At 45.5% G+C, this 27,680-nt stretch overlaps 1 protein-coding gene across 1 annotated transcript in view; it reads right to left on the bottom strand.

Annotated features, from left to right (window-relative positions):
- The window catches only part of LOC146861748 (pro-neuregulin-1, membrane-bound isoform-like), a 386,462-nt gene that overhangs the window by 43,020 nt on the left and 315,762 nt on the right, over positions 1-27,680 (bottom strand). Inside the window, exon 3 of the mRNA XM_085643029.1 lies at positions 13,757-13,878. Coding sequence (XP_085499155.1) covers positions 13,757-13,878 — 122 coding nt within the window. The remainder of the gene's footprint in view (positions 1-13,756; positions 13,879-27,680) is intronic.

The following is a 27,680-nucleotide window of genomic DNA, read 5'->3' as shown; positions in this document are numbered from 1 at the left end:
CTTAAGTGTGGTTTTAAAATATGAAATGCTAATTTATATATAAGTGATATGCTATTAAAGTAAGTTTTCCCAAATCAGTAGTATGTTTAGAAGTAGTGTGTTGTTAAAAAAATAATACTAGTATTATTGGAAATAAGTTTTTGAACTCCTGTAATTGGATTGCGGCCTCATCACGACGTTAAACTGCAGTACCGCGGTGGAGTCACGACTCCTGAACATCACAGAAACAGTTTGGGCACTTTTAGAAGACACTAAGAAAGGGTTAATATGTCTAACCAATAGAAATGTGTTTCAGAATTTGAAATAATGAAGGAGGCATTTTCATTTGTTACTTACATTTATTTGCGTGCAGAAAGAGAGGGAAAGTTTGCCATTACTGGTTCTACCTTGTTGAGAGTTGTGCATTGCATTCCATTTATTGTGTGAGAAAGAAAACCTTTTATGAGTGTCTAATATTTCATTTTCTGCAATAGTATTTGAGAGGAGTGTTACACATTTTTCTTTGTAGTGATAGTTTTAACTTTGAAAAGCATTACTTTTAAAGTTTGCAAATTATTAGAGAAGTGTGATATTTGAAATATGTTACCAAATGTACAAAAGTGTGTTGTAGTTTGTTTTATTGTACTGAAATGAAGATTGAAATAGGATGTGCATAGTAATATGTGTGCTTTGGTAGATGGATTTTAGTGATTATGGTACTTCGTATAAGTCTGTGGAAAGGTACACTTAAAGTACAGCATATAAATGTAGGTGTCTGCTTAAAATGAGAAGTGTAGTCTGTTAAGTTGAAAGGATTGCATGGGCCCAAGGGCACACTGATCACAGCCATACCGCTGGAATATGTTTACAGTCATTTCTCTCTTCTGAGCAAAGAACGCAGAGGCCAGACAAGGGGTGACCCAACAAGGTCCTATTCAGTTGGAAATATTGGCCCCCTGTCTGACCAGGAAGTATGTGATTGACTAACCCCAGGCAGTAACAACCCCGTAGAGGGTTTTGATAGGCCTGCCAGCCCAGAACTCGATATTCATGGGAGGCCTAAAATCATTGACGCTCAGAACATGGCATACAAACATTCAATTAAACTAGCGTTCAGGAGTGTGGCGGGCATTGCTCATAAGATAGGCAATGATCATTGGCAAAAACTTTGGGAAGACCAGGATATTTCTTGCCTACAGGAGACATGGGAAATGGAATCCATCTTTGTAAATGGTTACCGCTCATTCCAGACAATGGCAACACCATCAGTGTCATAGAGAGCTAAGGGGGGACTTGTAACGCTAATTTCTAACACACTATTGACAAAGGTAAAGAAGTTCGAATGCCTGAGCGCTCACTTTCACCTGCTCTTCCTAGAGGTTCCTAGCGAGAGCAACTGGCTTTTAATTCATTATTACATCAACGATTTGGGGGAACCATGCACTTAGTGGTTGCTGAGCTGAATAGGGCGATAGATAAATTTACAAGGTTCGATAATAATGGTGCACTCAATAATATCTGGGTGGGTGATTTTAACATACACCTCTGTAAACATACTCAAGACCGTGTCTGTGGTGTGGAAGACCTGTTGAGAAATCCTATTGATCATTTCACCCACAATGAATATGGAAATAGCCTAAATAGGACGCTATGCACCAGGAACATGGCAATAGCTAAAAATCTGAATTCACTAACAGGCCACCCAGGGAAAACCTTCAGACGAAACGGTTATGTATCCATAACATAACATAACATAGCCACTATTCCTTTTAATAATAAGGTTATTCACGCAGACAATCTATTCACGAATTTTAGTGATCACGCCATTCTAATTTTCCACCTCAGCTTGGCCATTAGGGAAGCTAGGCAGCACCAGAAAATAGAAAGCCCAATACTTTCGAGAAAGAATGGTTTTCAACTAAAGTGGACTCAAATTGACAAGATCAAACTAGTCCCCGGAATCATAATGAATATGCGGGACAACATCTTTAACTGCCTAGAACTAGAGTCTTACCCAGTAGTATTAGTATCGCACTTGAGAGATCTCTTAGAGAAAGTAAAATTAGCTCTCACCCGCTATAAATCGGCGAACACCTTAACAAGTAAGCACTCGTTCAACTCCCCTTGTACAAAAAACAGAATAGCTCTCACTAAAGCCCTGAAAGTTCAACCTAGACACGTGGAGCAAATTAGATCATTACGCAGCAACTATAAGTCAGCAAGAAAGAAATAAAAGAGAAAGGGCTATGAGGATGGAGGCCTGGGCTGAACTTGACCATGCAGCCAAGACGGGAAACAGTAGAGAATTTTGGAAGATAGTTAATGCACCCTGCTTCAAAAACCCTAAGGATCCTACATTAATAATCCACATTTGTAAAGCGCGAACAATCACCCGTAAGGGTCTCTAGGCACTGGGGGCCGTTAGGAAGATTAAGCAAGCTATTGCCCAGAGGCACATGATGCTGGGCTAATCTGCCGCCGGCGCCGGGGATCGAACCGTGATCCTCAGATTCCGGAGTCAGTCGCCCTGGCCGCGGCACCACACCTCTGCCCTCAGAGGACACCCATGTAGGTGAAGAAGCATGGGTGGTTCATTTAGATAACATCTTTGCATCTAGCACTTCCCGTGAGCTACTTCCCAATAATCCAGATCCTAAATCGCAGAGTACCTTGTCTTTTTCACTCCTAGAAGCAAGAAGATGGCTGGAAGCCTGTAGTGCTGGGAAGGCTCTGGGCCCCGACGGGGTTCCAATAGACTTTTTCCAAGAAAATCAAAGATCTGTGGGTCCCACTATTAACCAATGTTTTTAATAATATAGCAAAAGCCGGCCCCCCATCTTCCTGAAAAAACAGCGTAATTGTCCCGATCTATAAAAAAAGGGACAGGGGAACCCTAAATAATTATAGGCCAATTTCCCTGTTGGACACAACCACCAAGCTCATGGGCCGACTCCTGCTATTTAGATTGGAGGGCTGGGCCCAGTATGTGTTCCAGCAGGGAAAGGGCACCATAGACCAGTGCCTGAATCTATCACTAACCATTGATAAATATACCAGAGTAAAGGGTGGTAAAATGTATATGTCCTTTATGGATCTGTCAACAGCATTCGACTGCGTAGGCCACTCCAAGCTCTGGCATATAATGGAGGTGATGGGGATTGACCCAGCTATAATTAACTTCATCCGTCAATTATATTCTAATGCCACCGCATGTTTTCGCTATGGAAAATATGGGGAATGCACCCGCCCCTTCAAGATCGAATGGGGAGTTAGGAAAGGATGCGTTCTCACACCGTTTCCTTTTCTCCATCTATAGAAAAGGTGTTGAGGTAGCCCTTTTGGGTGCATCTCCGGACGTTCCCATGATTGACACTCAACTCCTACCAATACTAGCCTATGCTGATGATGCAGTACTGATCGCCAGAACATGGCTAGCCCTTCAACGCCTGATAACTTCATTTGCGTTTTTCATGGCTTCATTGGATTTGAAAGTTAACCAAAACAAAATCATTTGTCATTATAGCAAGGGCTGGCAAACATCAGAAAGCCCCGTAATTCCATATGGAGTCTGGTAAAATTGAAGTGGTAGACATCTTTCCTTATTTGGGGGTTCTCTTTGATAAAAACCAAATATGGTCAAACCTGGTGGAGGGCAGGGTTTTAGGAATGGAGAGGAGCATGGCAGCTATCACGTCTTTCTCTAAAAAGCTGGGCACTAGACCAATAGTCCCTATAAAAACATCTACCAGGCTAAGACAAAGTCAGCAGCTACATATGGGGCAGGGGTCAGAGGTATTGCACCGATACACCCACTACAAATCCTTGAAGACAGATTTTTTAAGACCTTAGTGTCCCTCCTGTCTTCCCATTCTAATTATATCATACACATAGAATTGGGCTTGGCCTACATCTCTAATAAAATCAGATTAGCCCCGTTCTTACTGTGGCTCTCTATCTGGCGCAGGGACACGGTAAATCTAACGCAAAACATAATAAAAATCTGCCTAAATTTGGAAAACTATACGAAAATTAGATGGCTGAATTACGTGGAATCAGAGCTGACTGGTCTTGTGCTTGCAGAGTTATTTAAGGACCCAACCGCGTGCAGGAAGATTTTGAAACAGAAGGTGATTAATACCTTTATGCTGAAGGCACATTACAACCGAATGGAAAAGAACCACAGTTTACAGGCAGTCCTTCCATATCATTTGATCCCGCCCCTGATAGAGGGAGGGTATCCCTACCTAGCATGCACTACTATAGCACAGCACAGATTTATACTACTGAGATTTCATATGAACCTGATTCCACTGATGCTAGGTTACCCGGAGAGAAGGTTCAAACACTCAGACCTGACCATGTGTCCTTGCGATAATCACTCTCCTCAAACTGACTTGTATCTAGTCTAGTATTGCGGGTTCTATAAGAAAGAAAGGTATGATTACATTCTCCCGATTTTAAAGCGCTATCATTTCAGACAATGTTGGGTTTGCTTCTCTGTAACAACATTTCTGTGGCCTGCATAAAAAATAGAAAGCAGCGGGTTTTAAATGGCATGGTGTTTTTGACTTAGTAATTAAAAGACAATAATATGTAACCATATCTATATTGTATGAGGGTAATAGTGTATAAAAATCTCTTTGGTCTTCCTTTCACTATATGTTGTTAGATTTTTAATAATACCTATTTACATATCCGATATGTATTTTTAATCATAAAACATGGATCCTATTTTACATGTATTGGAGCTGTATGTTGACTACTGGTTCTTTTTATCTGTGCTTTTATGATCTGTACTAATTGCATCGAATAAAGATTTTATTGATTGACTGATTGACTGCATGGTCTTGTGACTGAGGTGTCTCTCTACTTGTACATGTATTTTCACAGTTATGCATCTGAAGATGCTAGATGTCTAAAACACAAGTATAGAACTATTTGTATGTTTGTTTTATGTATGATGGCACTAACAAAAGGCACAGACACATGCCTGCATGCCTTCAGAAACATGGTGAGACTTGCAACAGTAACATGTGAAGGGTTGCTGCTTTATATTTGGCTAGGCCCAACATTCTGAGCAGTCGCTGAATAGTGAAGCTGGAAGAGAAAAGTGAGATTTAAGACATGTTGGCAGAGGGATTAGTAATTAGGCTACTTTGTATGAGACTGTGGAAAGGTAGACTTGAATATGCCATTGGGGGACGTGGCCTAGACGCTGATGAGGACGGTCGCGTGAGCTGAGGGCTCCGCGCCGAACCCACTGTTTCTCCTGTAAGGAGAGCCGGACTGGCCCTCCTGTGACCCTGGGGAGGTGTCCGCAGGCTCGGAGGCCTGCCACGGATGCGATCGGGCATACGTTAGCCCTCTGGAGCAGATCTACGGACCCGGGAAATGCGAGGTCCGACCTGCGCATAAAGAAAATGGCGGCCGTGTCCACTGGTCGAACTGCTGGGGGAGACCAGTGGATGGCGTAGGCCGGTGGCCTAGAGGAGCGAGCGATCCCCCTTTTGAAAGGGGCGCTGCATGCCTGCGGGGGGCCTGCTCTCCTTCATGCGCGGAGGGGGCGTCGAGGAAATTGCCGGCGCTAGGACTCCTGTGTGGTCCCGAGGACACCTGGCTACAGCAACGCGAGAGGCGGACGGCAGGGGAGCGCCAGGGATGACCGCGCCTCTCTCCGGAGGATTGTAGTGGTGGACTAGCGGGCGCCCCTGCGGCTGCGGCCCCTCCACGTCTGCCATTCTGCTGTGGACCGGCATCGGGGGCTGGGATCGGCCCCTCGGACCTGGTGGTGAGGGACTGGAGTGATGCTGCATGGCAGTGGCTGGGGCACTGCGACTGCCTGCATTGAGACCCTGACCTCCCTCAAGGCTGGTGGAGAGAGCGGAGGCCCCTGTGAGACTCTGGGGGTGCTTGACAGAGTTGACGCCGGTGGCCAATGAAGCGATAGTGCTGGGAACGATTGCAGTTTTGGACGGTGGATCAAGGGGGAAGGCCTACTGGGCGCCCCGGTGTGAGTGGCCTGCTACTGCGGAGCCGATCTAGAGTCTGAGGTCAGCCCCCGGGCCCGGCTGTGAGGACTTGATGTGACGCTGCTGCCTGGTGGACGGCGCAGGGACGGACTGTGGCAGTCTGAAGAGCCCTGGTACTGGAAGAGTGGGAGGCAGTAAACTATACAGTGGCCTGGTAAGCGGCGGCTCTGGCAGACCGGAGTGGACTACCCACTGCAGCTTGAGGCGGCCTCGAGTTTTCTTTGGAGCCCTTGGTCGGCGACTGCCTGTTGGGTCCTTCTCCCACGAATGCTGACTATAGGGGGCCTTGGACTGACGGGACCTGCTGGGCTGCATCGGGCACAGGGCGCACTGGTGAGGCAATTGTGGCGACATTGAGCCTGGGACGCTTGGAGCACCTTCGCCCGGTTGCTGAATGGCTAGCTCGATAGTGGACTGATTTGTTGGGCACCTGCAGGGAGCAAAAGGTGGACGAGGAGCCCCCGGGGACGCAGCGGTCAGCAAGGGCTGGTGGCCCGGATAACTCTCACCTGCAAGAGGCGCCCACGATCGCCGAAGTACAACAAGGGCAGAGTGATGGGCTCGAGGCTAGGGGCCTGGTAGCTTGAAAATTATGGGGAAACCACGAGGCCGGCAGGGGGTGGGGGGTGCACCTGGAGCCGGAGGATGAATCTGTGGAGCAAAAGAAGCAGGATGTGGCTGACTCGCACCCGGAAGGGCTGATGCAACAACAGGTGGACCAAATCCTCCGAGCTATCACGGACACTAAGGAGGCACTCCAGCAGGACATTGCACAGGTGTCCCTGGGGTTGGGTCTCCTTCGGGCAGATCATGCGAAGCTCGTTGACCGGGTGAAGCAGACTGAGACCACCTTGGAGGTACTGGAGCCCGCTCAGAAAGCACTGGATGTTCAGATGGGAGAAGTCAATCGCAGGCTATAGGTATTGGAGAGGAGGGCCGAAGATGCCGAAGGGCGTAAAAGGCGGAACAACATATGGGTGGTGGGCCTTCCAGAAGGAGTGGAGGGGGGCAACCTGATAGACTGCCTGGAACGGTGGCTGCGGACTGAGGTTGCTCCAGAGGGCCTGAAACTTTTCTACACCTTGGAGAGAGCGCACAGAGTGCCGGCCAGACCATTGACACCTGGAAGGCCGCCCAGGCCTGTGGTGGCCCGCCTGCTCCACTATAAGGACAGGGACCTCCTTCTGAATAAGGCACGCACTGCAGGCCCATATAGAGTGGACAATAACAACTTGTCATTGTTCCCGGATTATACCTTTGATGTGCAGCGCCATCGAGCCTCGTTTCTGGCAGCCAAGAAGGCGCAGCGAGATGAAGGTATTCAATACTCCCAGATGTTCCCGGCGCGCTGGAGAGTGATACTGGATAAAAGACATTCTTTCACAATGATCCTGAGGAGGCATGGAACTGGTTGGAAGCCTACTGGACAGGGTCGGGCGAGGCAGGAGGTGCTGCTAGACAGACAACGGAGGCACCACAACCGCGCCGTGCAAGGCACACCAGACGACGGCGTCCTGGGACACAGAGGCCTTCCAAGACTCAGACAGAGAGGGAGAGATCAGCGGCGCTTCAGGCCGTGACGGAGATATCTCTGGCGAGCAGAACCGCATTGCTGGGAGCAACGGAATTTGAAAAAGGGTCTGCCGGGATTCTGAGTGGTCTTATGCGGGGAGTGTCTCTCTGCCACACGTCACGCCAAAGACAGCAGACAAGCTCGTTGATGCCTGAAATTGAGCAGAACTTCAAGGGACTAGTAAGAGGGGTTGGCTGGCCCTGGTGGTGTTGCCCTTGGGAGGTACTTGAGGGGTGGTGATGTAGTTGTGAGGGCTTGGACAGGAGGGCGTTAGCACTGTGCAGTTGCCACCTGCCTGGGGGCTCTTCCAGGGTTTCTGAAGACTATCATAATGGGGTTTGACGTTTGGACTTTGTGAGACTACAGACCAGATCTTCTCGGCACTAGGGCTTCCCACCTTAGTTTCGCTCTTTGAGTGAATCCCTGGTAGATACCAGAGGGATTGTTGGTGGGTAGTTTGGATGGGTGCTAGCTGGTTAGAGCCTGTTCTGGGGAGGGGGGATTGGGTGAGTTTGGGGACTGTTTTTGGGGTAGTTAGAGCCACCGGTGTGCCAATATGGGGAGTGCAGTTGTGGAAAAGGGATAGTCAGCACAATGGGGACACCACCCGAGTTAAAATGCATTACGTGGAATGTGCGGGGGTTACATACAATGTTGAGACGCCACAGGGTTCATGGTTATTTGGTGCGTAGAGGAGTGCAGGTTGCTCTTCTCCAAGAAACCCATGTGAACCGAGCTGAAGGCCAGGCACTGCAGCGCAGGTGGAGAGGGCAACTTTTTTATACAACGTACTCTGCTTTTGCTAGGGGTGCACTGGTTTGGGTTCGGGCGGGGGTTCCCTTCCAGACGATTCAGCAAATAGTGGACCCTGAGGGGAGGTTCGTGGCGGTTATGGGGGCGTTTGGATGGGCGGAATGTGACACTATGCAGTGTGTATGCCCCTAATGTGAAACAGGCGTCCTTTTTTGCTCGTTTGTCAGGGAAATTGGCACCATACTTGACCGGTTCAGTGATATTAGGGGGTGATTTTAACTCTATCACCGATCCTGAGATGGACAGGTTGCACCCACCGCTACCCCAGGCCCCTATACATAGGAACTCGAAACTCCGAAGGGATTGGCAAGCTGGGTGGGGACTGATTAACTCATGGCGCGCGCACCATATTTACATCAGGTACATCAGTAGTTTAAGAAGTGAAGCATCTACAAGGAGATAATCAATACGAGAGAAACTTGAGTGGCGAGGTAAAAAGAAAGTAAAATAATTGCCCTTAGGGTTGTGTAATCTCCACAAATCCAACAGGCGGTGAGTGGAGCAAAGGTTTACAATTTGTTTGTGCACCCTGGGGGTTTTGAATTTGAAGGCTGAGTGGCAATCTAGAATGAGAACAATAGAGAGGTTAAAATCACCTCCCAAAGTCAGCTTCAAGTCCTGTGAGATGTCAACCAGCTTTTTATTGAGAGTATGCCAAAAAGTTGTGTCACTTATATTGGAGTGTGTATATATTAATTTTTTCCACAAACCTTTATTGGGTTTTCATAGTTCGTATAATACATGATGATATTGCGGCAATGCACTTCAAATATGACCAAATATTTTAGTGTTTACATATGTCTTGCATAATGTCAAGATGCAAGTCTATAACAGACATTGTCAATACAGAGTTTCATATTCGTGCCTTGCAGTGAATTGTATAGATTACATTACTAGCCCTAAATATGGTAAACTTGGAACTCCCTCCCACTTCCCCCTAACTGGGGGAACTCAAGTTGGATTTGCTGTATTGTCAGTACCTTCCCAATTGATTCAAACATAGGCATTGATATTAACACAGTATGGTATGTGAAAGTATCCAGGGCATTTCAAAATGTGCAAGTGTGTATATAGTACATCCATTTCATTATGTCTGGGTGTTAAGTTATCAGATAGTACCCCACAGATGTCCCCACGGAGGCTAGCCAGGCAGGGGTCAGTGAATGCAGTGTTCAGGTACTCAGCATGTCTAGGGTTTTAAAGTGTTCCAGCAAGGTGTTCCGTTCTATGGCTATCGTTTTTTTCCCATAACCCCCTGTATTCCTCCCTGAGGAGCGCACCACTTTCCGCCATCCCCCATTGTATAACATCTTCCCTATAGTTTTTTGGGTGAGGGTATAGCCCCAACAAACAACTTTCGGCTGTGTGCCAGTTAGTCCCTCCCGTTATCTCCTCTAATGTTGTACTGATTTGTTCCCAATAGGATGATAGGGTAGGACAGGCCAATAACATGTGTAATAATTCTGCATCAAGTTCATGGCATCTGGGGCATGCCACAGAGACTCTTGGAAACATGGCATGCAGTCAGTGGGGTGTGAGGTGGGCCTTGTGCTGCACCATATATTTTATGAATTTGAAACTGGAGTTACGTGAGACTTTCTTAGGGAATTAAAGAAGAGTATTCCATTCCTTGTTCTGCAAACCCCTGCCCAGATCGAGCCCCCATTTTTCCTGCAGCTGTGCCAAAGGTATTGCTAAATATGTTTGTATGCCTCGATATAGCCACCGTATCAAATGTCTGCCATTACCCATTAAATATAAGGAGTGTACAAATGATTGTGTCGTGGGTTCAGTGCCGTCCGGAGCTCAGTGTAGCTGGAAGTACAGTCCGATATTTGCATGTGTAAGGAGCAGCAAGTCCAACCGACCCTGTACATGTACGAAGTCTGCGTGGTTCAACAACATGTCCACTCCAAACAGCGCCCCCACCATTGACACTACTGTCTGCTCCCATGAGCGCTGTTGGTGGTGTGTCAGTGTGCCCATAAGCAGCCCCAAAAGTGGTATGTTGGGGGTGTAAGGAACAGTCTGCGCAGTATATTTCAGGGCCAGCTCCAGTAAATAATGGTGACTTTCAGTAGAAATGGAACACTAGTGGAGTCCATTTCCGGGGACATAGCAGTTTGGTAGTGCTCCCTGAGTGAGCATGCAAGGCATGTAGGCTATCTCATGCAGGTTGTAGCAAGCTAATTAGTACAAGAGCTATTACAACTGACCTGTATGACTTTATATCTGACGCTCCCATACTGCCACTATCAAACGGCAACTGTAGTTTTGCTACTCCTACACTCTTCCGGCCACTTCAGCAAATCAAGTCTGTCAGGAGTATGTTCAATATTTTTAAAGTACAGCATCAGGACCACTGTAGGAAAGTTAGTGAAGTAATACAATACTCGCGGGAGCATTACAATTTTCGAGATCGCGAGGCACCCTGCTACAGAGTGGGGAAGAGTTGTCCAGAAAGACACCTGGGGCGCCATGAGGATATCACTTTCAGGAGATTTCCTTCTAAAAGATCTTGGGCAGTCCTATACTCCTGGATCCCTAGGTATTTAAATGTGTTGGGTATGACCTTAATTATCAGATCTCCAAATGTAACTGTCAGAGTCCGGGGATCACACCCAAAGAATGAGTGGGAGATCGCGAGGCACCCTGCTACAGAGTGGGGAAGAGTTGTCCAGAAAGACACCTGAGGGCGCAATGAGGATATCACTTTCTGGAGATTTCCTTCTAAAAGATCTTGGGCAGTCCTATACTCCTGAATCCCTAGGTATTTAAATGTGTTGGGTGTGACCTTAATTATTCGATTTCCAAATATAACTATCAGAGTCCGGGGATCACTTCCAAAGAAGGAGGAGTAGTATTTATCCACATTCACTGCCAGTCCAGAGATGCATTCACAGAGCGTAAAAGTGCGGGCCTCAGACTGAAAATTGTCATGGAGGTTTTTGATGTGTAAAATTATGTAATCCGCATAGAGTGACAGTGCGTGGACTGTGGGGCCAAGGCGGATGCCCTCTTCTGGGGCCTGCTGGCGCAGCCACTGTGCCAAGGGTTCCAACACAAGCACTAATAACATTGGGGATAGTGAGCATGCCTGTCTTGTACACCTGTGCACGGAGTATGGGTGTGAGCTCCAGTACACACCCTCGCAGTGGGGGAGATATATAGATCAGCATAACCCATCAGAGAAAGCGGGGGGAAGGGAGGTGGCGGGGGGGCACCAAATTTGCGAAGGACAGCTAGCATGTATTCCCAATGTAATGTCTCAAAATCTTGGTGTAGGTCAAGCGAAATACATCCTGCCACATGGAGTATATTGGGGGTCGCATCCATTACATGATAGAGCCTCCGTATGTTCAGTGATGTGGTTTGGCCAGGTATAAAGCCGGATTGGTCGGTATGTACAAGTCTCGGCAAAAGTGGGAGGAGACGGGAGGCTAGTACCTTACTCAACACTTTATACTTCGTGTTCAATAACAATAACTGTCTATAAGCCGTGATTAATAAAATTAACACTACCAGTAATTTCCCGATTTTTTTTTTGCCACCTTACAAAAACTTTCCAGACACCCAGAGGAAAAGAACTCCGCTATTGATCAAACCTTCTGTAACACGTTAGCATCATTCTTTCAACAGAAGGTTCATGACATTTAAAATGCCTTTTCAGTAAATGGGAAAAAAAGACCACATGTCAATCCTTCAAGCGATCTCAAGGATAGCTTCACTTTCCTGACCCACTTCCTAGCAATACCTCTTATTTTAATTTCTTGTCTGCCACCACCACGGATCAGGTGGTCAAACTGCTTAATCTGGCTCCCCTACAGATCCTTGCTCCACCAATACCATCGGTCTAGTCCCAGAAATTATACGATGCCTCCTGACTGAGGTTTTTAATTTAATCTTCTAGACAGTGGTCTTTCTAAAAAAAAAAAATAATCTCGAACTCACTTTTTATCAATAAGAATCAATTGTTTGACAACTCCCAGTGCGGCTTTAGGTCTCAGTACAGCACTGAGCTGGCTCTTATTAATGCAACAGAGGAAATCAGATGCACAGTGGACAGAGGCAGCAAGGCTGCACTGATCCTGTTGGTCCTCTCAGCGGCATTCAACACGGTCAACCACGTCTGCTGACAGCCATCTTCGGGATTCGGGGGTTGGTGGCTCTCCTCTACCCTTTCTCAAATCCTTTTCAATGGATCGAGAGCAAGTAGTGGAAATTGGCAATTCAGTATTCACTCCTTTCTAAATTCCTTGTGGGGTGTCTCAGGGCTTCTCCCTTAGTTCTTCTCTTTTTAGCCTGTATGCCACCCCATTGGCACATCTCATCAAATCCTTTGGGTTTGTCATGTTGTCATACACTAATGACACCCAGATTATTGTTTCAATATCAAGCAATATTCAGGACACTGCATCTAGGTTTCACCAGTGCGTGCAACAGATCAGCAAATGGATAATGGAAAACTGAGTTGAACTTGGAAAAGACCACGGTCCTGCTTTTCGGATCCAATGTTTCCTTTTGGCCATCTCGCTGATGGACCCAAGAACTGGGAAATCTACCCACCCCAGCCGTAAAAGCCAAGAACATGGGCATAATTTTCAATACTAAGCTCTCTTTCGGATATCATATCAATACAATTTCCTCCTCTATCATTCTCCTTTTCAAAATTGTTTTAAGAAAATCTGTCCATTTATTTTGGAGTCCCTTCAGAAAACGGCGGTTTCTGCCCTCATTCTGTCCAGGCTGGACGACTGCAACGCCCTTTTTGTCGGTCTTCAGAAGGAGCTCTTGGCCAGACTTCAAGATATTCAAAACGTGGCTGCCTGACTATTGTTAAAAATTCCCAGGTGGCAGTCCGATAGACCAGCATTTGCTAACCTTCACTGGCTTCCTATGCAGGCAAGGATCAAATTCAAAGCCCTCTATTGCCTTTAGCTCTTAATAAAACACACAATGCAGTCTAAAACCAAAGCAGGAACTGATAGTATTCACTTTGGTACACTGCGGGTTGAACTCATCAATTAAAAAAACACACTTGAATTCGAGAAGGAATTAATGTTAAAATATCATGCATACAGTAAATTCAAATATTGAGCAACAGCACGATATCTGTCAGTCCATCCTTTGGATGCTTGCATCTTGATAGTTCAACCCTTGCACTCAAGGGTGCCTGGGGGACTAATATAGGCCTGTGGTTTTCTCTGCATGCTGGTGTAGAAACGTGCCTTTCACTGCAAATTGTAGTTATTGGAGTGAAGATGCCAGAATACCTTGAGCATTTTGCTGCCCAAAGTTTAAATGATTGTTTTTTTGTGGTGCAATATGGCACATTATTCATTAGAAACAACGTGACTCTTACCAGGTAAAATTTCAACGCTGGCTTTTTTCGTGTCATTGCCCAGTTTGTTGTACACCATGCAGGTGTACTCCCCAGCATCAGCCAGCGATGCTCGATTAATATGCAGTTCTGAGGACTTTTTCCTGTGATAAAAAAAAGATAGTTAATGTGAAAAGTACAATTTATTATGTAACTTTAATAAATATGGCATGCAATACGGCTACATAATCCTCCTTTTCAAAAAACGATAGCTTGCATGATAGAATGTGTAAACAAAGGACTGTAAAGAGCATATTTTCAATAAGTTCTCTTTTGTACGACAGGTTCTATGCCAATTATTAAATTTGAGTAGGGGATGCATGGCGACTCCGGAAAACCACTGAACGTGCGGATGACAGCACAATACTTAGGATTTTTCCTTCATTAATTGTAATGGAGTGTTGGACTAGCACCAATAAACTGTTCCAGACTATCTTTTCAGTTAATATAATCATTGCTATTTTTTTTATATAGAGCTTCACTGCTTGAAGCACTGTAAATCACCAATATTATAGTATTGGACTTTGCTACCTCTGACGCAATCATGATGAAGGAAGCAAAGATTTTCATTTAAAAAAAAAAAAAGCTGCCACAATTTTAAATCATCATATAACCCTATCACTTTAGCACTAACCCACTACAAGAATATTGAATAAGTCAATCTGATCTAAAGTTGTCCGGAGTTTCTGAGAACAAACTAATTACAAAAACAACAGTAAACCATTAGGGAATTAATTCAATCCTGCGTTCAAGTGGAAGGTCCTTAAAAATATGTAACAAAGCTATAGGCTGGCTTCGAGAACAGTGTCATTCAGAAATAAATAAATCTACATCTACCTGTGCAGTGTCAGGCAGAAAACTAACAAGCACTGGTAAATGCATTAGGTTTTGCCTGATGCATTTAATAATAAGCAGTTTTTTGTTGCAAGTTGTAGCTTACTAAATAGTTGTGTAATATAAGTTACAGAAAGTGTTTTGGGCTATTTGGGGTAGTTTGCGCTTAGGCCCCTGTACATTTTTGTCCACATAAGGTATTCACGCCAAATTTGCCTCCTTTTGTTAAAAAACCTAGGGTTTGTGGATTCCCCAGGAGGGGACCCAGAAATTAGCCAAAATACAGCAATTGTTTGAGTTTTTTTAACCCCTTGCATGCCCGCCCCTTTCCCCGCCCAGTGCCGCGCCTTCCATTAGCGGGCGGAGTTCATGACGAGCTGGACTCGTCATGGGCACAGCGCCACCGCAGCCCATGACGAGTCCAGCTCGTCATGGGCACTGAAGGGGTTAAAGGGGAAAAAGTGCTTCAGAAGAAAGCGTCTGTTTTTCTCCCTGCAAATGGTATCAACAAAGGGGTTGTGGTGCTGAAATTACCATCGTCCCAGATTTCAAGGACAGGCAGACATTTCTACACAGTTTTGGTATTTTACTGTTATATAGCCTAAATTTGCTACTTTTTGTACTTTCAACCTCCTTCAAGTTAGTGGAAGAAATGGGTGTGAAACCAATAATGGATCCCAGAAAGCTATACATTTCTGAAACAGACAAAATTCTGTTTTCAGCAAGGTGGTCATTTGTGTAGATCCTTCAAGGTTTTTTTTTATAGAAACTAACATGTGAAAATAAGAAATATTGAAAATGAGTTGGAAAAAAACAGTCTTTTGTGCCTACGTTTTCACCTGTAACTTTTTTTTGTATTTTTAAGTATGACCGAATTTTGAAAGCAATATACTGTTACATCCACTGGAATATATATATATATATACATATATATATATATATATATATATATATATATATATATATATATATATATATATATATATATATATATATATTAGGTTCACTAAGAACCTGAGCAACCCAGAGCCAATAACTGAGCTGCATCTTGCAATGGTTTTTCATTGTGTACAGGGTATATAGCAATGTATTTGGTAAAATATAAAGAGTGAAAAATAGGTATCAAGGACACCTATGTATTTCCAAAATGGGAGCAAAATATAGAGTTTAGAAGCATTAGTTATTTGCACATCTCTGAAATTGTGGGAAGGCAGAAATGCACAGCAAGTCAATAGGTAATAACAGTTGCTCTATAATTCTGTGTTCCACTAAGTCTCCCGATAAAAATGGTACCTCACTTGTGTGGTTAGGCCTAGTGCCTGCGACAGGAAACGGCCCGAAACGCAACATGGACATATCACATTTTTCTAGTGAAAACGGACCCTTTTTTTGCAAATTGCCTAGCTGTGGATTTTGAACCCTAGCTCTGCCGTCACCTAGGAAATCCTAGCAAATCTATACATTTTTTAAAACTAGATACCCAGGGAAATCCGGGGTGAGGTGACTTGTGTGGCTCTCACCAGGTTCTGTTACCCAGAATCCATTGCAAACCACAAACTTTGTGGATCCACGCAGATTCTAAAACTTTCCATCACAGAAATGTGAGGGAAATTAGTTTTTTTTTTTTTTGGACAAACTTCCACCCACTCCGTATTCTCCAGAGTCTCCCGATAAAAATGGTACCTCACTTGTGTGGGTGAGCCAAGTGCCCGCGGCCGAGAAAGGCCCTAAATGTATTGTGGAGACATCAAAATCACCTATAATAAAACAAACTAGTTTTGCAAGGGGGAGCACCTGGGTTTTTGGCCCCGGGCTCAGTGACCATCTAGGGAAACCTACCAAACCCACACAGTCCAGGGAGGTATGGCTTGCGTGGACCTCCAAATTTTTCCTACCCAGAATCCCTGCAAACCTTGTATTTAGCTCAGCAAATCAAATTTTTCTCAAATTCTTGAGTGGGAAATGTGTGGGATCATCGGACTGAAACAAATTTCCTACCACTCAGCATTCCCTTAGATCTCCCGATAAAAATGGTACCTCACTCATGTGGGTGGGCCAAGTACCCGCGACAGGCAAGGGACCACAAAGTATTGTGGTGACACCAAAATTCACCATTACAAAACAACCTGGTTTTGCAAGGGGGAGGCACCTTGGTTTTTGGCCCCCGGCTTGGCGGCCATCTAGGGAAACATAGCAAACTCACACATTTCTGAAAACTAGACACCCTAGGGAGTCCATGGAGATATGGCTTGCGTGGATCCCCAAACCTTTTCCTACACAGAATCCCCCACATACCTAAAATGTATCTGGAAAAGAAAATGATATTTTTTTCAAATTTCTATGTGGGTAAGTTGTGGGATTACCGGGCTGACAAAAATTTCCTACCATCCAGCGTTCCCCCAGATCTCCTAATAAATATCGTACCTCACTCGTGTGGGTGGGCCAAGTACCCAAGAGAGGGAAAGGCCGAAAACGTATTGTGGAGATATCAAAATTACCCGTCACAAAACGACCTGATTTTGCAAAGGGGGGGTTTTTGGCCCCGGACTCAGCAGCCATCTAGGGAAACCTACCAAACCCACGCATTTCTGAAAACGAGACACCCTTGGGAGTCCAGGTAGGTATGGCCTACGTGGATCCCCCAACGTTTTCCTACCCCGAAGCCCCATAAAACCTCAAATTTAGCTGGAAAAAAACACCTTTTCCACACATTTGTGTGTGGGATCACCGTCCCGGTACAAATGTCCTACCACCCAGTGTTCCCCTTGACTCTTAGCTGGCAGTGTGGCCTGCATGGATACCCCTGCATTTTCTTACCCAGAATCCCCCCAAAACTCAATTTACTTACAAAGTCACATTTTCCACACATATCTGTGTGCGGGAAAGTTGTGGGATCACCGTACGGCACACATTTCCTACCGCTAAGCGTTCCCCTTAGTCTCCTGATAAAAATGATACTTTTCTTGTGTGGCTGGGCAATGCCTATGACATGGAAGGGCAAAAAAGGTGTAGAGATTGAGGGGGGCCCAAAGTGGGTTCAAATGGGCAGTTTGTTTATACGTTTTTAGGCTGATACTACTTTGGGCACCCACACAAGTGAGGTATAATTTTTCTCGGGAGCCCAGGGGGAATGTTGGGTAGTAGCAAATTTGTGCCTGCGTGGTGATCCTATAACTTACCCTCACAGAAATGTGAGGAAAATGTGACTTTGCAAAGAAAACGCTGGGGGGTCCATGCAAGCCACACCGCCAGCCAAGAGTCAGTAGACGCACACCACTATCCACACACACCACCAGCCAAGCGCCATCAACGCACACCGCTAGCTAAGCGACATCCACACACACCACCAGCCAAGCGCCATCCACGCACACCGCCAGCCAAGCACCATCCACGCACACCGCCAGCCAAGCGCCATCCAAGCACCTCGCCAGCCAAGCGCCATCCAAACACACCACCAGCCAAGCCCATCCATGCACACCGCCAGTCAAGCACCATCCACGTACACCGCCAGCCAAATGCTATCAATGCATACAGTCAGCCAAGCAATATCCACGCAACTGCCAACCAAGCGCCACCCAAGCATTCTGCCAGCCAAACACCATTCCTGCACACTGCCAGCAGGGCTGGACTGGGAACAGCAATCAGCCCTGGCAAATTGCTGCTCGACCGGCCCTGGGAGGGGGGAGAGGGCGCATGCTAGTAAAAAGCACTGCTCCTGCTTTTGTTACTGGTTCCCGATATTGCAGCACTGCTGCAAAACCGCCGCCCTATGAAAAAACCACCCCCCCATGACCAGAAAACCAGCCCCCACCCCTTCGACCCACCGGGAAACCGTCCGGTGCACGCTACAGCCAGTCCGGACCTGCAGCCAAGCACCATCCATGCACACAGCTAACCAAGCACCAGTCCACGTACACCGCCAGCCAGGCACCACTCCACACAGACTACCAGGCAAGCCACAATCAACACACACCATCATCAAGAAAAAACTAGTTACTTACCTGTACACTATGGTTCTCCAGTATTATCTTTCATAGATTCACATGCTTGTATCTTCCCCGTCGTCATGGTGGGAGTCTCACGGTAACAGAATGACCACAGCATTATTAGAAAAAACTGCATAGCAAAATCCCATAGGGAATCATCTTACTCATCATTATTTGTTCCAAGACTCAGCCAATCGGCTGCCAGCCCTGACATCACACTACCCAGCAGAGCCTTCCTGCCTCAGATTTTCAGCCCCGAGTGCGAGACTAGGATACATCTAGAGATAATGAGGTTCTGCCTGAGAAATGGGGAGGTGGGCGGGCCACATGTGAATCTATGAAAGATAATACTGGAGAACCATAGTGTTCAGGTAAGTAACTAGTTTTTTCTCCAGTATTCAATCTTTCATAGATTCACATGCTTGTATCAGAATAGCAAGAAGTCCTTATCCCAAACTGCATTTCCAGGATAGAACCCCCAATAGACAGTGGGCTCTGTTTCTTTGTATAGAATGTTAACATACATTACAGTTTTCAAAATATATCAGAAAATCATTAGTTGAGAAGATATATAAATGTTTGTAATATGCAAATCAAAACATTTGCCTAAATATACATATAAATATATATCTATATATACACATCCAATTTTATTATAATAAATACCTTAATGAAATAGATGCCGTAGAATCGCCTGTCCCACTGCTGCATCTTTTTTCCATGCTGTGTCCAGACAATAGTGTCTGGTGAAGGTGTGCGCATTTCTCCATGTCGCAGCTCTACAAATGTCCGGCAATGACACTCCTGCGAATAGAGCCGTAGAAGTTACCATCTTTCTTGTGGAGTGCACACGTACCTTGGCTTGTAAAGGTTTTCCAGCTTTAACATGACACAAGGAGATCGCCGAAGTTATCCACCTTGAAATACTGGATCTGGAGAGTGCCAAACCTTTCCTAGGGCCAGAAAAGGCTACAAAGAGTCGATTTGTTTTTCTGAACGATTTCGTCTTATCAATGTAAAATTTCAGACATCGTTTAATGTCCAAAGAGTGTAGAGCTCTTTCTGCAGATGATGAAGGGTCTTTAAAAAATGTAGGTAAAACCACTGGTTCATTCAGATGAAAGCTGGAGGGGACCTTAGGAAAAAACTTTGGATTCGTTTTCAGAATAACTCTGTCTTGCCTGAATTGTAGAAATGGTTCTGCAATTGAGAAGGCTTGGATCTCGCTGCCCCTTCTTGCCGACGTGAGCGCTAATAGTAACGCTGTCTTCCATGAGATAAATTGCAAATCTGCCTTAGGTATTGGCTCAAATGGCGGTTTCATTAGCTGTGCAAGAACCGTATTAAGCTGCCAAGGAATTACTGGTCTTTGCACTGGAGGAAACATTCTGAAAAGTCCTTTGAGGAATTCTTTAATAACTCTTTGGGACCAAAGAGATGGTCGGTCTGGAACTCTTGTGTACCTTGAAATAGCGGCCAAATGTACTTTAATAGACATATGAGAGAGTCCAGATTTGGCCAACATTAACAGATATGGAAGAATTTGATCCGAAGAGACTTGAAAAGGATGTAGACCTTTAGATGCACACCAATGACAAAACCTTTTCCATTTAGCCGAATAGGTTTTATTTGTAGAGATTGCTCGAGATCGTGACAGAATCTCCCGGCATTCTTGAGGGATATTCAACAGTTGGAACTCATGTTCGTGAGGTTCCATGATGACAAGTTCAGCGATTTCAAATTTGGGTGCAGTATCTGGCCGCTGTTCATAGTGATTAGATCGTGCACTAATGGAAACTGTATCCTGGGTGTCACTGAGAGTTTGAGAAGTTCTGAGAACCACGCTTGCCTCGGCCATGCTGGGGCAACCAGAATCAGATGGCACGGCTCTGATTTAATCTTTCTCAAGACCTTTGATATTAGAGGAAAGGGGGGAAATGCATACGCAAACATCCCTGTCCAACACATCTGTAGCGCATTGCCCCACGACCCTTTCTGTGCAAACCTGCTTGCAAAGTTTTTGCATTTTGAATTGTGGCGATCCGCGAACAGATCTAACTTTGGAGTTCCCCATAGCTTGAATACTTTGAGAAGTTGCTTTTGGTCCAGTTCCCACTCGTGAGAAATCTTGGACGATCTGCTCAGAATATCTGCCCTTGTGTTGTCTACCCCTGCAACATGTTGTGCTTGAAGTGAAATGTTGTGGATCAGAAGCCACATACAGATTTCTTGTGCTTGCTTTGACAATATTTTTGATTTTGTACCCCCTTGTTATAGAAGGTAAAACATGGATGTTGAGCTGTCTGTCTTTACCAGTACTGTTGAACCGCGAATCCTGGGAAGAAATGCCTTTAGACCCAAGAAAATAGCCTTTAGTTCCAGCAAGTTGATGTGAAGCTGAGTTTCGCTCTTTGACCAGTGACCCTAAATTTCGAGCTCCTGCAGATGCGCTCCCCAACCTTGAAGCGAAGCATCTGTCATCATTACAAAACTGTAGTTCTGTGGTTCGAAAGTCAGTCCTTCCGCTAAATGATCTCTGATCTTCCACCATGACAGAGCCTTTAGGATCTGAGGAGTGATAACTATTCGATCTTCGAAGGATCCCTGAGACTGAATCCATTGCTTGTCTAGCAGTTCTTGAATAGGTCTCATGTGTAGTCTGCAATTGGGAAGTAGGGGGATACAAGAAGACATCATCCGCAACAACGATTTGTAGGTTCTTACTGAAACGGACTTTATTTGCAAATGCGACGTCAGCTTTATGATCTTTTGAATACGCTCCTCTGAAGGATAAGCCTTCGCCTCCTTTGTGCGAATTAGAGCTCCCAGAAATTGAAGGGACTGCGATGGCATGAGATGTGATTTTTCTATGTTGACTCTGAGACCTAGGCGATTGAAAAGGTTCATGCACACTCGTAGAGAATGTTGGGTTTCTCTGAACGAACCACCTTTTATGAGCCAATTGTCTAGGTAAGGGAAAATTTGGTGACCTTGAAGTCTTAGATGTGCTGCTACTGGCGCCATACACTTTGTAAAGATTCTCGGCGCCGACTTTAGACCGAAAGGCAATACTTTGAATTGATAATGGCGCCCCGCCACCATGAAGCGCAGACATTTTCTGTAATTTATATGGATTGGGACATGAAAATAAGCATCTAAGAGGTCCAGGGATGCCAAATAATCTCCTTTGCTAATCAAAAGGAGTATTTCTTGCAGGGATAACATTCGAAAAGATTTCTTTTGGATGAATTTGTTCAGACCTCTCAGGTCCATTACCAGCCTCCATTTTGATGTGTCTTTTTTCTTTATTAGAAAGAAATGCGAATAAAAGCCTTTCCCTCGCTGAAGGTGCGGAACTTCTTCTATTCAGGGCTCGACAAATCCACTCGCCCGCTCGCATATGCGAGGTAGAATTAATAAGGACGAGCTATTTTTAGGTCCTACTCGCCCTTTCTGGCGAGTAGGAAAACAAACTAACTTTTATCCTCTGTCTTTAAAAACGGAGCAAATGTGACAAGTTAACAAGATTCAAAGGCATTTTTATTGCTCACAAAGCTAATGAGCAATAAAGATGCCTTTAAATCTTGTTAACTTGTCACATTTGCTCCGCTTTCAGAGACGGAGGTCAAGTAGGGTGAAGTTAGGTCGAGGAGATTTTTGAAGGTACTAGACCTACAGGACTTGTACCATTTTTCGGATTTTTCGAGCCCTGCTATTGCTTCCTTTTGTAGAAGAGATAAAACTTCTTCTTTGAGGGCTGACAGATGTTCTTGTCTCCTGTGTATAGGAGGATGATTTGGAGGCTTTTGTATGAACTCCAGGGTGTGGCCATGTTGAATTACATCCAAAACCCATCTGTCTGTTGTTATCGACAGCCAAGCTGGATAAAATGAGGACAGGTAATGATTGCTGCTGTTCGAACAAGTGGCGGGTGCCTCGACAAAGTCATTGTCGTCGATTGGATTGTTGCGATTTGCCTCTCGCATATGATCTCCCTCTGGACTGTTGTTGTTAAGTGTTTGATGAACGAAATTGCTGATTATTTGAGTATTGGCGATATTCCTGCTGATTGTACGGCTGATATCTATTTGATTGGAAAGAAGATCTTTGCATGAATTGTCCTCTGGATCCTCTCCTCCGAAAGGACTGGAACCTACCCTGCTGAAGAGATCCTAACGCAGGCGCTGTATCCGTGTCAGTTTTAATACTTTGGAGGGCATCATCCACATGTTTTCCGAAAAGGTTCTCTCTGTCAAATGGCATGTCCACTGTTTTCGCTTGCACTTCTGGTCTAAAAGAAGTGGCTTTAAGCCATCCTTGTCTTCGTAGGGCCACTGCACCTGCCATTTGTCTGAATGCCACTGAAGACAAATCCATAGCGATATCTATGGATTCCGAGGCCGCCCGAGCCCCATCCTGTAAAATAGCAGCCGCTTCTTCTTTCTTATCCTCTGGTAAATGAGATAGTAAAGGTGCTATATCAGACCACATCTGCCTATTAAATCTGCTGATGAGGGCTAACGCATTCGAGGCCTTTATGGAAGACGCTGCCATTACAGCAAAACGCTTCCCTGCAGCATCCATTCGCCTCCCTTCTTTATCCGGGGGAACTGCTGATGTAGCAACCGGATTTTTGGAGTGCCTTTGGGCAGCCTGCATGACCACAGACTCCGGTCGCGGATGTCCAATTAAACAGGCCGGAGAAGAATCTGGGGCTCTACATTTCTTTTCTATCCGGGGGACTGAGGCAGCAACTGAAGCCGGGTTCCTCATTATTTTTAATCCTTCCTCCCAAATGTGAGCGATTATTGGTATAGACCTAATGGATTTCCGTGAATCCTCTTTGAAATTTTAGAGGAAACACTCGGCTTCTTGTACTGGAAGCGGAAGCTCAAATCTTTTTGACGCTTTCTCCATGATATCATGGAAACCTCCTATGTCTTGTGGCGGGGAATTCGCCGGTGAAGGAGATGGAGACGGAGTAGTTGGAAGAATACATTGGTCCCATTCATCCCCAACCTGAGCATCCTGAAGAAGTTCTCCTTCTTCCGGTTGATCCGCGTCACTTTCCTCTAAATCGTCCCTAATTGTCACAATAGGAGGAGATTGAATTTTCTGAGTACTCTTGGGAGAGGAATGAGGTGGTTGAACTTGAGCAGGCTTATCTGAAGTTTTAGACGCTTGAGTGTTAGCGTCAGGAAAAGGTCGATAGTAATCATTTATCATAAGCCGCAAGTCAGTTACTAGGGAAATCGGCATTGAGATAGTGTCCTCTCTAAAATCAGGCTGAGGTTCTTCCTCCTCTTCGTAGTCATATGTGTGCTGAAATGACTCATATCTCCTTGAATCCTGTGCAGGACGATCTTGGAAAGAGAAGACTTCCTGAACCTCCTGATATTCTTCATCGTCAGTCTCCTGGCTCTTAATTTGAAGTTGAGACAGGCTATATGCCACTCCTGAAGACTCTTCGTCTTCTGACGACAATTCCAGGAGATTAGATGGAGGAAGCGGAGAAATCTTTGTACAGGCTGTAAAATCTGATGATTTCTTCTTCTTCTTCGTCGACGAGCCCGTCTACGATGGAATAGATTTTAAAGAGATTGTCTTTGCCTTGGGAGACTTATAGGATGCCGTCAACGAAGCTCCCGTCGACGGAGATTTCGTCGACGTGGAAAGCTGAATTATTGTCGACGAAGTGGTAGTCGACGAAGTCATCGTCGACGAAGTGGTAGTCGACGAAGTCATCGTCGACGGAGCCGTCGACGCTGTCGCTGACGATGGGGTCGTCGACGAGGTTGAAACCAGCCTCCCCGTCGAAGGGATTGTCGACGAGCCTTTCTTCGACGACGATGTCTTGGTCATCGCCGTCGACGCAGCTGTCGTCGTCGAAATGGTAGTCGTCGACGGAATGGTAGTCGTCAACGGTTTTATTGAAATCAAAGCCGGCGACGCCCCAATTTTCGTCGACGGAGCTGAGGAGACTTCTCTGGACTCTGTAGATTTTTTAAGAGGAGTATGAGGAAGTGAAGACAAAGAAGCCGTTTTACCTTTTGTCTTCTGCTTTTTAAGCTCTATGTTATCTTCAGAAGCCGAAGATTTCCTCTTTTTTGATGTTCCGGATTCCTCTTCAGAGTCAGATTCTGAAGTGACCTTCTTCTTTTGAAGCCACAACAGAAGCCGTGCCTCCCTGCCATGCAGGGTTTTCGCAGAAAAGGTTCTGCAATGCTTAAAGTCTTTAGGCACATGTTTTGGGTGCAGACAATACAAGCAGTCCTTGTGGGGGTCTTCAGAAAACAGTCTACGTTTTCATCAGGATCTGCAGGGCCTGAATGGCCTCTTTTTAGAGCTTTCAGCCATAGTAAGCAAAAATATGAAGCACAGTACCTCAAATCCAGTAACAGAAAGAACTTCCAGATGAACAAGAGGTCAAAAGTTCACACAGGAACAAAACTGAGCAAGGCCCAGGGAGACTCCTCCTCACACGAAGGCGGTTGGAAATCTGAGGCAGGAAGGCTCTGTTGGGGAGTGTGATGTCAGGGCTGGCAGCCGATTGGCTGAGTCATGGACCAAATAATGATGAGGTTTGGTTACCAAATAAGATGATTCCCTATGGGATTTTGCTATGCAGTTTTTTCTAATACTGCTGTGGTCATTCTGTTACCGTGAGACTCCCACCATGACGACGGGGAAGATACAAGCATGTGAATCTATGAAAGATTGAATACTGGAGAACGAGTCCACCCCCACCATTAGCCAAATGCAGGTCCACACACACCACCAGCAAAATGCCAGTACACGCAATGTCAGCCAAACTCCAGTTTATATATATATTTTCTCTCTCTCTCTCTCCCCCCCTCCTCCTCCCCCTTCCTCCCTCCTAGTGGTTTCTGCCCCCGCTTGGATGCAGATGGGAATACAAATATCACTGAAACAACCAAAATGTGTGCCTAAAAAAAAAAAGGAGCGACCCTTGCCTATGGGGCTTCTCACTTACATGCCCATAAACATATCCCTGGGGGCAGCACCCACCCCTATATACATAAAACAAAATCCCTGGCGCCTAGTGTGCTTTCTGCCCCCACGGGGGGAAGATCAAGGGATTTGCCCCATCTGTCTCCCAGGGGAGGCAGAAATGCTGTGGATTTGTTTTTTAGGGGTGAGCATTGGCATGCCCATTTTGGGCAGCCCCCACCCCTAAATCATATATATTTTTAAATCCCTGGCTTTTACTGAGCTTTCTGCCCCCCAGGAGACAAGATTGGGGGCTACTGCCCCCATCTGACCCCCCAGAAGGGACAGAAAGGTGGGGAGGGTGTGGGGGCATTGGCATGCCTTTCTTGGGGAGCCTCCACCCCTAAATCAAATGAACAAAAAAATCCCTGGTGCCTAGGGTGCTTTCTGCCCCCCTGGAGTGCAGATTGGGAGCTACTGCCCACATCTGCTTCCCCTGGGGGGGGGGGCAGAAATGATGATTAGGCCAGAAGTCATTGGGGGGAGAAAAGGCCATCCTGGGGCGTTCCTCAAGCAGGGATCCACTAGGGAGGGGTACCATTGGAAAGGGGAGATTATCCCCTTTCCAACTACACCTCTCTTGACTTTCTATGTGCTCAGGTGATAGAGAGCCCCCTGAGTACGTAGAAAGTGAAACTAAAATGTGCCCATCAGTTCATTTCCATTTCAGTTGCTCTAAAATGAGGTCAGCGTGACGTGCGCACTGATTTTCATTCCAGAGAAACCACATAGACAGCCTTGGGAGTTGGGGAAGCCCTTTCCAAGTTCCCAAGGCTGTTGGGGGGAAAAGGAAATCCCTCTGGTGTCCGCACCAGAGGGATTTCCAGTGTCATGTGCGAGGACGGCCGCGTGCTGTCCTGCGCACACGAGCACTGTGGCTCAAGATGGCTACCGGCTGTCCTGCGCATGGAAGGGGTTAAAGTGTTATGACTCGTTTATGTACAAAAAGGCAATATATTGTGCTATTACTAGTAGTATAGTGCCGGTAAGTATAGCAACATTTTGAAAAATGGGATGAGATGGAAATATTAAAATGAATTGATATAATGGCAATATAATGTGTTTAGAGGAGTTCTGACAACTTTTAGACCCGGTGGCGGTGCACCTGCTGTACCACTCAAATCATGACCCTATTGCCAGTAAGGTAACTGCACTTGTGACTGCCTGTTTAGTAGTAAAATATTGCAATATTTGGTGTTTAGAGGGGATCCTAAAACTTTGGGCCCCGGTGTCACTGCACCTGCTGTACCACTCAAATCATGACTTAATTGCCCGTAAGGTAACTGCACTTGTGACTGCTTATTTAGTAGTTAAATGTTGCAATATTTGGTGTATAGAGGAGTTCTGACAACTTTTAGCCCCGGTGCGACTGCACCTGCAGTACGATTGAAATCCTGGCCCTAGTGCCTGCTAGATAACTGCACTTGTGGCTGCCTGTTTAGTAGTAAAGTTTAGCAATATTCTGCGTTTAGTGGGGTCCCTATCGCTTTGACCCCGGTGCCACTGCACCATTCAAATCAAGCTCCTTTTAACTGCAAGATAACTGCAACAGTGTCTGCCTGTATAGTAGTCAAATATAGCAATATTAGGTGTTTCGAGTAGGTCACAACAAATTTTGGGCCAGATGCCACTGCACCTGCTGCACCATTTCAATCATGACCCTGGTGTCTGCAAGGTAACGGCAGTTATGACTGCCTGTTTAGTAGTAAAATATAGCAATTTTAGGTGTTTAGTGGGGTACCTAGAGTTTTTGTTCCTGGTGTCATTGCACCTGCTGCACCATGCAAATCATGACCTTATTGTCTAAAGTGACTGCACTTGTGACGGCCTGTTTATTTTCAAATGTTTGCACTAATCTGGGTTTAGTGGGGTCCCTAGAGCTTTTGGCATCATTCAAATTAAGTCCCTTTTAACTGCAAGATAACTGCAATTGTGCCTCTCTACTTAGTTGTCAAATACAGCAATATTGTGTGTTTAGAGGAGTTCTGAAAACTTTTGAGCCCAGTGCTACTGCACCTGCTGTACCATTCAGGATCTATATATTTATCACTTTCTTCTAATTTAGCATTTCAAAT

This window comes from Triturus cristatus, chromosome 2_2 (genome assembly GCF_964204655.1).
Source record: "Triturus cristatus chromosome 2_2, aTriCri1.1, whole genome shotgun sequence".
Taxonomy (NCBI): domain Eukaryota; kingdom Metazoa; phylum Chordata; class Amphibia; order Caudata; family Salamandridae; genus Triturus; species Triturus cristatus.
Note: the sequence above shows the minus strand (reverse complement) of the source record. Positions and strands in the feature narration are given on the sequence as shown.